General features: G+C 64.1%; 1 protein-coding gene across 1 annotated transcript; it reads right to left on the bottom strand.

Moving 5' to 3' along the window:
* Positions 1–4,089: 4,089 nt before the first annotated feature.
* LOC117872822 (prosaposin-like) lies at positions 4,090–9,341 on the bottom strand. The gene is made up of 6 exons (XM_034761620.1): positions 8,892–9,341; positions 8,084–8,214; positions 7,685–7,777; positions 6,911–7,088; positions 5,026–5,091; positions 4,090–4,213 (listed from the first exon to the last, which is right to left on the bottom strand). Exons 1-6 carry the CDS (start codon positions 8,962–8,964, stop codon positions 4,203–4,205), a joined length of 552 nt encoding a protein of 183 aa, XP_034617511.1. The 5' UTR covers positions 8,965–9,341; the 3' UTR covers positions 4,090–4,202.
* Between the last annotated feature and the right edge of the window lie 2,882 nt (positions 9,342–12,223).

Below are 12,223 nucleotides of genomic sequence, written 5' to 3'. Positions count from 1 at the left end.
CCCTCTGTCTGTCCCTCCCTCCGTCCAGTCATCCCTCACTCCCTCTGTCCTTCCATCCATCCCCCCCCACCCGTTCCTCCCACCGTCCCCCGGTTCTTCCCTCTCTCCATCCATCCCACCCCAGCGGTGACGATCGCGTTATCAGACCCAGGACAGAACAGAGTTGGATGGATCTGGGGGATCCGTCCTTCTGCTGGCCGGGGGCTCGATCTGGCCCTTTGGGCTCCAGGACAGGGCACTAGAAACGCTCAGACCCCTCCTGCCCCATTTGCTCACACACCGGCGCGAAGAGGCGAGACCCTGTGGGAGTGAGGGACCCGTCCCACTGAGTTGCCCTGGGGGCGGTTCCCCTGCTCCTGTGAGGCCCAGACACGGACTCCCCCTATGGGGCATGGGGCTGCCCACGCAGGATGGGCAGCCAGCCCTTTGTTCCCCCTCCCTGTATTTGGGGCTTTTGGAGGGGGAGCTGGGTGGGAACCGCAACCCATCCCCTGCCCCCCAATTTCTAGCCCACTCCCCCCCCAGGACACTGGTCACCAGGCCCACCACTGGAACTGACCGATTGCCCTACCTGCCCAGTAGCAGCCAATGCTGGATACATTGGGGGAGGGGAAGCCCCCAAATGCACCTGGGCGCTGGGCACAGCGCTAAGAATCCCTTCCTGACCCCTGTGCCCTGAAGCATGAGTTTGGATCCCCCAAAGTGCCTGAGTTCCTGACGAAAGGCCCCTGCGGAGACCCAGCCCGAGCGGCCATGGCAGAAAACCAGCATGCGAGGCGGCGATCTGCCCTGGCTGGGAGCACTCTCTGGCTCCACATCTTCCACCAGCCTCAGCTGAATTCCCCACCCACGTGACAGCGTCAAAGGCAGGATGTGTTTCCAAAGGGGATGCTCCATTTTGGGACGGCAAAGAGCCTGTGGCTGAGCTGGCCGGTCCATGCCTGCAAAGCCGACACCAGCCACAGAACGGCAACTGGGCTGCGGGACGTCAGTGAAAGGCGCCGTCAAAACCAGGGGACCAGGTCTGGCAGCCAGAGGTTTTTCTCCCCACAGCCAGAGTCGCCCTTCTAGAGGTCGCTGCATCTCAAAGTGCTTACCCAAGGTGGGCCAGCAGCATTAGCCCCTTTTACAGATGGGGAAACTGAGGTACAGCACAGGAAAGGGAAGTTATCCAGAGTGAGCAGCAGAGCTGGGATAGAACCCAGGAGTCCTGTCTCCCAGCCCCTGTCCCCCCTGCTCTAACCACTAGACCCCCCTCCACTCCCAGGGCTGAGGAGAGAACCCAGGAGTCCTAGTCCTGTCCCCTGGACTCTTACACTCTGAGCTCTCCCATGTCTGGGCTACAGCTGCCCCTCCGGGCTCTGGATTAGTCCCACAGCGACCCGGTGGCACCCTGGCGCTGCACATGGGGCGGAGATGCAGGAGTCTGCCCCGGGTCCAAGGAGCAGCTCTGGCCCATTGTGGGGAGCGAAGGACTTCGTGGAAGGGTCCCTCCTGCCTCCACCCCATGCGCCCATCGCTGGGGAGGAGATCCAGGCTTGGAGGGCAGAGCTGAGAGAACCAGCCCTGTCCCATCTCCCCCAGCCTGGGCAGGAAGGTCCATGAGGTCCCGTCTCATCGCTCCCCCAGGGGCCCGGCTGGGTCCCCCACAGCCCACTCCCCATGGCTCAGACATCTCTGCCCCCAGGCCTTGCCGTGTGAGGGGTCCCCCCGCCTCACAGACGCCCCCATCAGGGGCTCTCCTCATGTGCCCATCGCTCCCCTCCCAGCCCGGGGCCATGCACCGTGCTGGCTGGATTCGTGGGGACGATTCCCTGCCCCAGGCAGCGTAGGGGTGGAGGGCGGCAGCCCAGTCCCAGTGTTCCTACCTGAGCCTCCGCAGAGCAGGACAAGCAGAAGGAGGCGGGACCCAGCCATTCTGAGTTCAAGGATTCGAGCACCCGCATCCCGCGCCCCTTTTATAGCCATGCTGGGCGAGGGGGGCCCGGCCCAGCCAATGGGACTGTGCCCAGGATCCCCCTGGAGGAGCAGGGGTGGGGCTTGGATTAAACTCAGCAAAGTGAGTGGCTAAGAGGCAAAAGTACTCAGCTGGGGTCCAGCCCCGGTGCCCCTCACTCCCGATCTGCAGCCCCCGCTATCCCAGCCCTGGCCCCCCAACTCTGCCGGTGCCCCTCACTCCCACGGGCACCAGGTTGGTATAATTTTTTGGGGTGCCCAGAATGGGTCCAAGCAGAGCCATCCCGTCCATAGGACTAATCAGGGTAACAGTCCCGGGCCCCGCGCTTTGGGGAGCCGCACGCTTCAGGGGGATGTGGGGTCCACATCCAGGGTGGCCTGAGGGATTAGCGGGGGGCCTGGTGCTGGCAGCAGCAAGTGAGCTGGCCCCAGCCTGCCCCACTTTGCTTCGCCCCTCCGGCTCCCGGCATCGCTCGGGGAGGGGGCAGAAGCCAGAAAGAGGTGGGGCAGGGGCAGAGGCTTGGGGGAAAGGGTGGCGTGGGGCCAGGTTACTTGCTGCTGCTGGCGCCAGGCCCCTGCTGATCCCCCAGGCTGCCCTGGACTCCACGGCCTCCTGAGGTGTGAGGCCCCCCAAAGCGCGGGGCCCAGGGTGATTGCCCTGGTCTGTCCTATGGACGGGATGGCTCTGATTAAATATAAACCCAAACATTGGTGGAGCCGGGCCCATGTTCCTGAATATTGATGGAGCACAGGCCCCATGCTCGCTGCCTATGCTCACTCCCGATCTGCAGCCCCTGCTACCCCAGCCCTGGGCCTCCCAGCTCTGCCAGTGCACCTCACTCCCGATCTGCAGCCCCTGCTATCCCAGCCCTGGGCTCCCCCCACAGCTCAGCCCTGTAAGGTGCCGTTTGGAGTCTCACTCAGGTTTCTGTCTGTGGTGATCAATGGGGGCCTGACGCCCATGTGATCCAGCCAGTGCGCTCAGGGCTCAGTCTGTGGCTGAACTCAGGCCTGGCATCCCCCCAAATGTGGGGCGTGCGACCAGACCCCCGTGCCTTGTGCCTGTGCCACTTGGCGTGGGGCTTCCTGTGTCAGAGCCCCGGGCTGCACAAGGCCTCAGGGAGGCTGGGGGCTCTGGACCGGGAGTGGGGGTTGAACCAAGCAGGGCCAGACGCCTGGTCCTAGATCAGGATCCAGCCCCGCCCGCTCGGAGGCTGGTGCAGCTGAGCAAACAGCCCCGAGTGGCCCATTCACCGCGAGGCTGGGCCGGCGGGAGTCGCCGGTTTGTCCTTTGCTGAGGGCTGGGGGCTGTTTGCGGGGGGCGGGGGGGCAGTGAAATGAGGTCACTCGTTTGGCAAGTGCGAACCCCCCCCCAGTCTGCATACAGCCTGCCCCTCCCCCGCTGGGCCCCTCGATTGGCCCGACGCGCCCCCAGGCAGTCAGTGCCTAGCCCAGGGCACCTGCCCCCAGGCCTGCGGGAAGGGTAGGCTGGCGCCACGGAGTCCTGGGCTCCTGCTGCCATCACCCACCCCCCCCGATGGGGGCCCAGGCCCTCACCTGCCCCACCTGGGGCATGTTGACATTGTCCATGAGGGGCATGGCGCTGTGTGCTCAGGTGCTCGGGCTGTTGGCTTTGGCCTCTTCTGGCGGCACAAGGGCCCTCGGGGACTGGTTCTTGGCAGCCAATGGCTCCAGGCCATGCCGGGGGTGGGGACGTTGTTCCTGATCCTGAGGGGGCCCCTGACGGGTGACAGTGGGCAGCACAGATTGTGCCCAGCCCCCCAATACAGAATCGCCTTGAGACCCAGCTCTGACCCCCAGGCAGGGGTCCGGGCACCCCATGGATCGCTCAGCCAGGCTGGATGGGAGATCCCAGGGCAGCGGGTGCCCTGGGGAGGCTGAGCTGGCATAGAGCTCTGGGGGGGAATGGGGTGGGCGCAGTGTTTTGCATGGGAGAGCCCCTGGGAGCTCGGGGCAGAGGGCAGCCCCCGGTGGGGGAGAAGTAGAGTTTTGCTGTGCATTTGCCCGCCCCCTCTCCCCCCCCGCCCCCCGGTTATTTGCCTGGCGGCTGAGCGGCGAGACCTGCACCCACACGCTGGGGGCGCAAGGCACAGAGAGGAGCCCACGTCTCGATTGCTGCAAGCAGAAACTTTATTGAAAGGCCAGTTCCCGGGCGGGTGTCACAGCTGGGGGCAGCCCCTCTTGCCGGAGCTCCGGGCACAGCAGGGGCTCCGTTCTGCCCTGGCTCACGCGCCATCTGAGGAGGAGAGAGAGGCCAGTGAGGGACACATAGACAGACTCAGTGCAGGGAATGGGGGAGCCTGACCCAAGCCGGACAGACAGAAGAGCTATTAGGGGACACCCCTTTCCCCAAGAGCCCAGCCGCTCTCTGGGGCCTCGGGTGACCCTGCCCTGGCTACGTGTGCCCCATCCCAGGGGTACAGCACCTTCCTCCAGGACTCCCTGGGCAGGGGGGAGGAGAGGTGGTCCTCATGCCCCCCTGGGCTGGGCGTCCCCTGCGCCCCCAGAAGCTGGCTCAGCTGCCCCAGGCACCGGGGTGGGTTGTGGGCCAGGCAGGCCTCGGCCTTCTGGGGGCAGGGGAGGACCAGCCAGCACTAGGGGCCCCAGCTCCACACTGCCCCAGGGTGCCTGGCTGGCCTAGGGAGAAGGCGTCTAGACTAGGACTGGAATCCGTGGCCATGGCAGGACGGGGGAGCTTTGCCCTGCCACTGCCCGTCCAGGACCTGCCTTGAGGGCCCCTGGTCCCTGCCCAGGGGGCACAGAAATCCCCCAACTTGAGCCCAGATCGGCCAGGGCTTCCCAGCCCTGGGCCCCGCGCTTCACTCAGTGCCCAGCCCTTGGGCAGGGCAGATCGACCCCAGAACCCCATGAAGCTTGTGACTCTACCCCTCCCCGCTAGTGCTGCCCCCCAGGGATCTGTCCATCACGCTCATCACCCTGGCATCAGTCCCCCACCACCTGCCCTTCCCCTGCCCCCATTTCACCTAGTCAGTGTCACTCTCTGTCCCCCATCTTTGGCCCATCCCATCCCCCCGGCTCTGTCCTCACCTGGTCCCCTGGCTTCCGCGGGGCTCTCTGCAGCCGGAGCCCGGCGCAGGCCAGGAACCTTCCACCCTGGAGACCATGGAGAATATGGGTGTTATTTCAGCCAGCGCCCAGCCCCCCAGCTGCTCACAGCCAGGACCACAGGCCCTGTATCCCCCTGCAGGAATCGAACCCAGGGCCGTCAGCGCCCAGCTGCTCGCGCCCGAGCTAAGGGTGCAACTCCCTCCGGGCGCAGCAAGCAGCTGGCTGGTGTCGTGACAGGGGCCGGCCACTAGGGCGACATGCACTGGGCCAGTGCTGCCCACGGGGTCGGGCGCGAGGGGGCTGGGGCCCGGGGAGAGGTTGTGGGAAGTGGGTGCACAGAGCTCGGGGGGGGGGCCAGCACAGGAGGTTCTGCAGAGATGGGCTGAGCCCCCTTCCTCCTGGCTGCAGCTGGCAGAGCCCTGGCCCCACACGCCCCTCACAGGAGGGCTGGGAATCCAACGCGGTCTGTGCCTCCCCAGAGGGGGCGCATAGCGGCTGCGAGCGGAGCCCGGAGTGGGGCCTGTGGGTCAGACTGTGGGGTGCTCTGTGCTGACAACCCCCTGGAAGGAGACTGGCTGGGCCCGGCCAGAGCCCTGGAGATCCACCCATGGGGTGGCCGCGCCGAGCCCCTTTAACTCCCCCTGGTTCCCCATCCCTGTGGGGTGGGGGTTAGCACATTCCTGCGGGGGGGGGGCACTGCACCCACTTCCGCAGCTGCCACTGTTGTGAAATTGCTTTTCTTCAGAGCGGCTCCTTTGATGTGGGCTGCGCTGCCCAGCCCTGAGCGCTCCCTGGTCTCAAGTGCCCTCGTGGGCTGGAGATGGTTGTGGGCACAGCCAAGGGCCCTTCGCGGCACGGGGTGGGTCTTGGGAAAGTCCGGGGTGGGGGGGTCAGGCAGCAGTGGCGGGGGCCTGAGGGGTGACAGCTCGGGGCACTAGCCTCGAGTCAGTGAGAAGGGGCCACAGGTGGTGACTCCCCTCCCCAGCGCTTGTGTGGGCCGGATCAGGGGCTGGGCCTGATCCCTAGAGGGCTTGAACCATCGTTCCCGGGGGCAGACAGGGGGCACGTGCCGTATCTCCTGCCTGAGGCTCCCCCGTCAGCCTCCCCTCCTGCAGCTCCCAGACTGGCCGCCCTCTGGGAGCCAGCTGCAGGCCTGTGGGAGCATGAAGCCAGGTGGGTGCAGCATCCCCCAGCCCGGCTGGATCTCCCAGGGACCCTCACACCAGGCTGCTGGGCGCAGACAGACCCTGGGGCTCCCTTGGGTGATTCGGGACTGGGCACCATCCCCGCAGGGTGGGCCTGGCATCTCCCCCAGGGATCGCCCGAGGGCGCCACGTGGGGGCACCCTCAGCCTGGCTGGGTGTTCCAGGGAAGCAGATTGGGGTGGGGGCTTGGTGCCAGGCAGGGGTCAGGGAGACAGGATGGAGGAGCAGCTTGGGGGGAGGTGCTGGGCAGCAGGGACCCAGTGACCAACTGGGGGCACCAGAGGGCAGCAGCCTGGCCGCAGGGCTGGGGCTGGGTGACCCCACAGCTCCTATGGCCCAGGAGCAAGCCCCCTCCCCCTCCATTGACAGCAGTGGTACATCCCCCTCCCCCTGCTGGGTTCCCAGCCCAGGTGGGAGCAGGGGGCACCCATGGGCCAGGCTGGGGGAGGTGGGACCCTGGCACACGCCCTGACTTTGGTACCCCCAGACCTGATCCCTGGTGGGAGGGGGCGGGAGCTGCAGGGGAGACCCCAGCTCTGCCCTCCTGGAGCCAGGGGCCCCACAGAGCCAGCCCAGTGCTCAGCTCCCAGCACGCTGGACCCAGCCCCCCAGGGATCTGCCCAGCCGGGCGCGATGGGCTCAGGGGCAGCCCCCCTCACCTGGGTGGCTCTGGCTCTTGCACATGCCAATGGAGACGCAGATGTCGCGGGGATCCAGGTCCTGGGCCAGCCCCTCCTCGATGGGCTGCACGTACTGGTCCACCACCCGGTGGCACTTGCCTGCCCAGCTGAAGAGGAAGGTGGAGCAGATCTTCTTGACGGCCATTGCCACGCTGCTCTGGGGGATGGCAGGAGAGCGTTGAGCAGGCACTGGCTGGGGCCTGGTGCACACCCACCCTCGCACATGCTCACCCACCCTCGCACACTCCCTCAGACATACCCACCCCCTTGCACACTTCCACCCTCCCTCACACACTCCCTCAGACATACCCACCCACCCTCGTACACTTCCACCCACCCTCGTACACTCCCTCAGACATACCCACCCACCCTCGCATGTTTCCACCCGCTCTCACACATTCCTGCAGATATACCCACCCACCCTTGCACGCTTCCATCTGCCATCGCACACTCCCTCAAACATACCCACCCACCCTTGCACACTTCCACCTGCCATCGCACACTCCCTCAGACATACCCACCCACCCTTGCACGCTCCCACCCACCCTGGCACACTCCCTCAGACATACCCACCCACCCTTGCACTCTCCCTTGCATGTGTTCACTCCCCCCACGCCACCTGGCACGTGCCCTGCCACTCTCACAGGCTCCCTTGCACATGCTCACCCTAGCACACTCACTCTTAGGTCCCCCTCCTTGGCACGTGCACTCTATCCCCCTTTGCACACTCGCTACCCGGCAAGGGGTCCTTACTGTGTTGTGCGTGTTGGACACCATTTTCTTCAGCTTTCTGATGACTTTGTTGCACACCCAGCACTTCACCAAGGGGTGCCGCTCGTCAGCGCCCTGTGCCGGGACACAGCAGCCAGGTCAGTGCCTCCCAACACATCCTGCCAACCCGTCCGCAGGGGCCACCTTCCCGGGTGTGTGGGGTTCTGGGGCAGTGTGGGTTTGGACTCTGGAGCTGGCAGGGGGTGAATCAGGGCCCCCCAGGGGTGTACCGTGGGCCCCCCTAAGGGCAGTAGCCTGCGCTGGGATCTCGGAGGGATGGGAATAAGCCCGTAGGTGCCCACCGGTCCCACCCCAACCCGCACCAGCCGGAAGGCACCAAAGCCCCCATGCCCAGCCCCCTGGAGGCACCAGCTCGCTCACCTCGGGCAGCTCGTCCCAGTCGTACTCCAGGCAAAACTGCAGTCGGCCGCACTGGGCTGCTGTGGCCACGTCCCGGCACCAAAACTCGGGGCCCTGCAGGCACTCGGGGGGTTCCCCCGGCAGGGCCAGGGCTAGAAGGGGAGAGAACTGGCAGAATGAAGGGCCCCCCCAGCTCTGCTGATGCCCTGACCCACAGCCCCCTGCTAGCCCAGCCCTGGACTTCCCCCCAGCTCTGCCGGTGCCCCTCACTCCCGACTCGCAGCCCCCTGCTAGCCCAGCCCTGGACTCCCCCCCAGCCCTGCCGGTGCCCCTCACTCCCGACTCGCAGCCCCCTGCTAGCCCAGCCCTGGACTCCCCCCCAGCCCTGCCGGTGCACCTCACTCCCGACCCGCAGCCCCTGCTAGCCCAGCCCTAAGCTCCCCCCCAGATCTGCCGGTTCCCCTCAGTCCTGAACTGCAGCTCCTGCTAGCCCAGTGCTGGAAATAGGGAAGAGAGACACAATGGGGGGGAACTGCAGGAGGAGGCTGGAGTGAATGGGGGGAGCGAGGAGCCCGGAGGGGAGGGACAACAGAGTGGAGTGGCAGGAGGGGGTGATGGAGACTGCGATGATCTAAGCAGAGGGGGTGCTGACGGGAGCTAGCAGACGAAGGGGTGTGGTGGGGACCCAGCCTGGGTGCTCGGGGCTAATGGCCTGTCCTCACCCCTCTGTCCCATCTCAGGCTGGGGGCTCGGGCCCCTTCCCAGGACACCTGGGTTCATCTCCCATCCCTTAGGCATTGTTTTCCCTCCAAGGCACCCCGGCTCCTACCAGTCGCCCCCGCAAGCAGGGAGAGGAGCAGCAGCACCGCGATCATCTTGCCTCCCAGGTAGTCGCGTCGCATCGTCCCTTTGCTCCCTGGCCCTATATCCCCTGAGGGGGGGCGGCCACGCCCCGTTCCTGGGCCCCAGGAGCCAATACGAGATGTTGTGGGGAGCCCCCCGCCACGATGCAGTGGGTGGGGCAGGTTTGGTTTCTCCAGCAGGGCCAGGTATAGCAACTGACGTAAGTTCCAAACACTTCCTGCCCCCCAGGAAACCTCAGTATCCACAAGCGGCCCAGGCTGCAGCAGCTCAGGGCTCCTCTGCGGGTGGGGTCTCTGCCCCTCATGGCCTCCCGTGGCTTCCCTTTGACCTGGCCCCTGTCCTGGTGCTGGCTGGGGGGATGGGGTACATGGGGCAGGATCTCTGGGGCCGGGGGGTGTATCGGCCTCGAGGGTCCTGCTGCAGGGGTGTTAAGAGCCCTGGATCATGGCGGGGAGGGAGGTTCCCAGAGGATCCCCCGCCCCATGCTGTCCCCCCTCCCCTGCCCGTCACTGTGCAGGGCTCTACATCTTCCCTGCTCCCAGCCGCCAGCACTCGTCAGGGACTGGGGGGTGGCCGGCGCACCCTGCACTGTGGCTGATCTCTGCCCCCCGGGGCCCAGAGAGGGCAGATCGGGGGCATGGCTGGGGCGCCAGTGCAGGGACTATCCATTGCCCCCCAAGACTCATGGGGGCTCTGGGTGCATGGACAAAGGGCCGCCCTGTGGCCTGCATGAGGAATCTAAAAGGGTCCCCGGGTACTCGCCACCCCCTGCCCCGTCCAGACAGGACCCCTCCTGCCCAGGTGTTGGGGGCTGCCTGGCACGGGTGGGACACAGAGCTGCCCTTGGATGGAGGTTAGTGCTGGGTGGGCCGCTGGATCTCCAGGCCCTTCCCCCAGTGCCCAGGGTCTCCTCCCCAGGGTCCATCGCAGCATCTGCCTGCTCTCGACCAGTGACCACCTGCCCCAGGGCTACCGGGGCCTGCTCCCATCACCTGCCTGCCACAGGGCACTGGGCTCTGTGCGGCACAGCTCTGAGGCTGGAGAACGCCCACCCCAAAGGCCTCGTCTTGGCAGGCCGCCCTCCAGCCACAGGCCAACGCCTTGGGGCTGGGGAGCTTTGGGGAGCAGCCAGCAAGGGACCAGGAGATGGCTCATAACCCAGACCAGCTGGACCGGGCCCCAGTGTCACCCCTGTGAGGTGGCTAGCAGCAGGGTACAGATGCCCCCTGGCCGGGGGGTGCCGACCCCTCCTGGTGCCTCTGGGGTGGTCGGATGTCCCCCCGGAACCAGCCAATAACACCATCCATTGAGTGTAACAGCCACCCTGAGCAGTGACAGCCTTAGCCCGGAGCTGCCCACCCAGCCCCTGGCTCTGTGCTGTTACCAGCTTTGCCTGTTACTTTGGGGTACGCTCATTGATTAGGGTTACTCTTGTGCGGGGGGGGGGTTCTGAAATTCTATCAATGTGCTGCTTGTGTCACTTGTGTTCACTACTCCTCCTGCTGCAAGTTCTCCCCAGTGGAGCTACCCTGCAGGACTTCGGTTCCCCAGGGCTGGGCTCTTCCAGCCCCAGAATCAGACGAACACAAACACATTAACAGAGAACTGCTGCCACCCGCCTATGTACCAGGTTCAGCACGTCCCTAGCCCCACTTTCACATTACAATTGTTCTGGTGGGTAACTCACTGGATGAGCAAACCCCACAGGGTTTTTGAGCGTTGCTGGGATCTTTAAGCTGAGGTATGAGGAGCGTTGCTGCAGAGTGAATGAGGAAACCAAAAAATACCCACAAGGGAGAGAGAAAGAGAGAGAAGCAACCAGCTTAATCATGAAAGTTATTTATTGCCAGGTAATAACCAGAGGGGAGTCAAACAAACAAAACAGTGATAATAGTAAATCTAACTTAATCTTGATTATAAAAGTCAGGTTTAGAAAACTATCACTGATCACACAAGTCAGGGTCAGAAGGCTACACCTAGAGAGAGATCGAGAGAGCTGGGTTCTCACCACTCCGTGAAGCTTGAGTCGATCGGGGATCCCAGGTGGTGGTGATAGCTCAGGGTCCGGAGTGCTGGAGACAGGCAGAGCCCCCAGCATGATCAGGCAGGAGTACAATAGAAACCTCTCGGAGATAGCACTGCACAATGGGAACTGTCTGACCCAGGTCACAGCAAAAGAGCTTTCCAGCAAGTGGGGGTGTGTGTGGGGGGGGGAGATCTAAAAGGGGGGAAATGACAACATGGTGGGACCTCACTCTCCCGACAACAACACACCTGGAAACACCTGACGAATAAAGACTGAACAGGGGGGAAGTGATGGTCCCAGGCTAAGGGCCCTACCAAATTCACAGTCATAGGATTTTAAAAATAATAAATTTCATGATTTCAGCTATTTAAATCTGAAATGTCACAGCGTTGTAATTGTGGAGTCCTGACCCAAAAAGGAGTTGGGGGCGGGGGTTTGCAAGGTTATTGCCCGGGGGGGTTGTGGTACTGCTACCCGTACTTCTGCACTGCTGCTTGCAGGGCGCTGCCTGGAGAGTGGCGGCTGCTGGCCGGGATCCCAGCTCTGAAGGCAGCGCTGCTGCCAGCAGCAGTAGAGAAGTAAGGGTGACATGGTACGGTATCACCACCCTTATTTTTGCACTGCTGCTGGCAGGGAGCTGCCTTCAGAGCTGGGCACCCGGCTAACAGCCGCCGCTCTCCAGTTGCCCAGCTCTGAAGGCAGCGCAGAAGTAAGGGTGGCAATATCACGACCCCCCTAGAATAACGTCATGACCCCCCTGCAACTCCCTTTTGGGTCAGGAGCCCCAGTTTGAGAAATGCTGGTCTCCCCTGTGAAATCTGTACCATACAGGGTAAAAGCACACGCAAGGATGGATTTCACAGGGGGAGGCCAGATTTCATGGTCCGTGATGTGTTTTTCATGGCTGTGAATTTGGTAGGGCCCTACTCACAAGGCATACTTTGTACAAAACATATTCACAGTGGTGAATATTGGGGTGCCAGGGGATCACAGGGGATCACCAGTAGGGCTGCGCTGGCCAGTCCAGCACAGTTTCTCACTTCTGTGCTTCGTTTCTGGGAACCCGGCCCCCTCTGCACCTCATTTCCTCTGGGCAGAGCTCTGCTTCCCGCAGAAGATGCCAGTGGCTGGCCACAGAGCCTTGTGAGGAGAGATAAGCCCAACCACTTGTGTGTGCCACCAGCTCCAGGTTCCCACCTCACTGCCTGTGCCGCTTGCAGAGCATTGTGGGGCTGGGAGCTCATGGGCAAATCCAAGGGAACCTCCTTCCT

Source organism: Trachemys scripta, chromosome 2 (genome assembly GCF_013100865.1).
Source record: "Trachemys scripta elegans isolate TJP31775 chromosome 2, CAS_Tse_1.0, whole genome shotgun sequence".
Lineage (NCBI taxonomy): Eukaryota > Metazoa > Chordata > Testudines > Emydidae > Trachemys > Trachemys scripta.
This window is presented reverse-complemented; position numbering and strand designations above follow the sequence as displayed.

Excerpts from the sequence above, each read along its gene's own strand:
- LOC117872822 (XM_034761620.1), bottom strand. The coding sequence starts at position 8,964 with ATGCGACGCGACTACCTGGGAGGCAAGATGATCGCGGTGCTGCTGCTC. Across the intron at positions 8,215-8,891 it reads CCTGCTTGCGGGGGCGACTG|CCCTGGCCCTGCCGGGGGAA; the intron begins GTAGGAGCCGGG and ends CTCCCCTTCTAG. Across the intron at positions 5,092-6,910 it reads CAAGAGCCAGAGCCACCCAG|GGTGGAAGGTTCCTGGCCTG; the intron begins GTGAGGGGGGCT and ends CATGGTCTCCAG.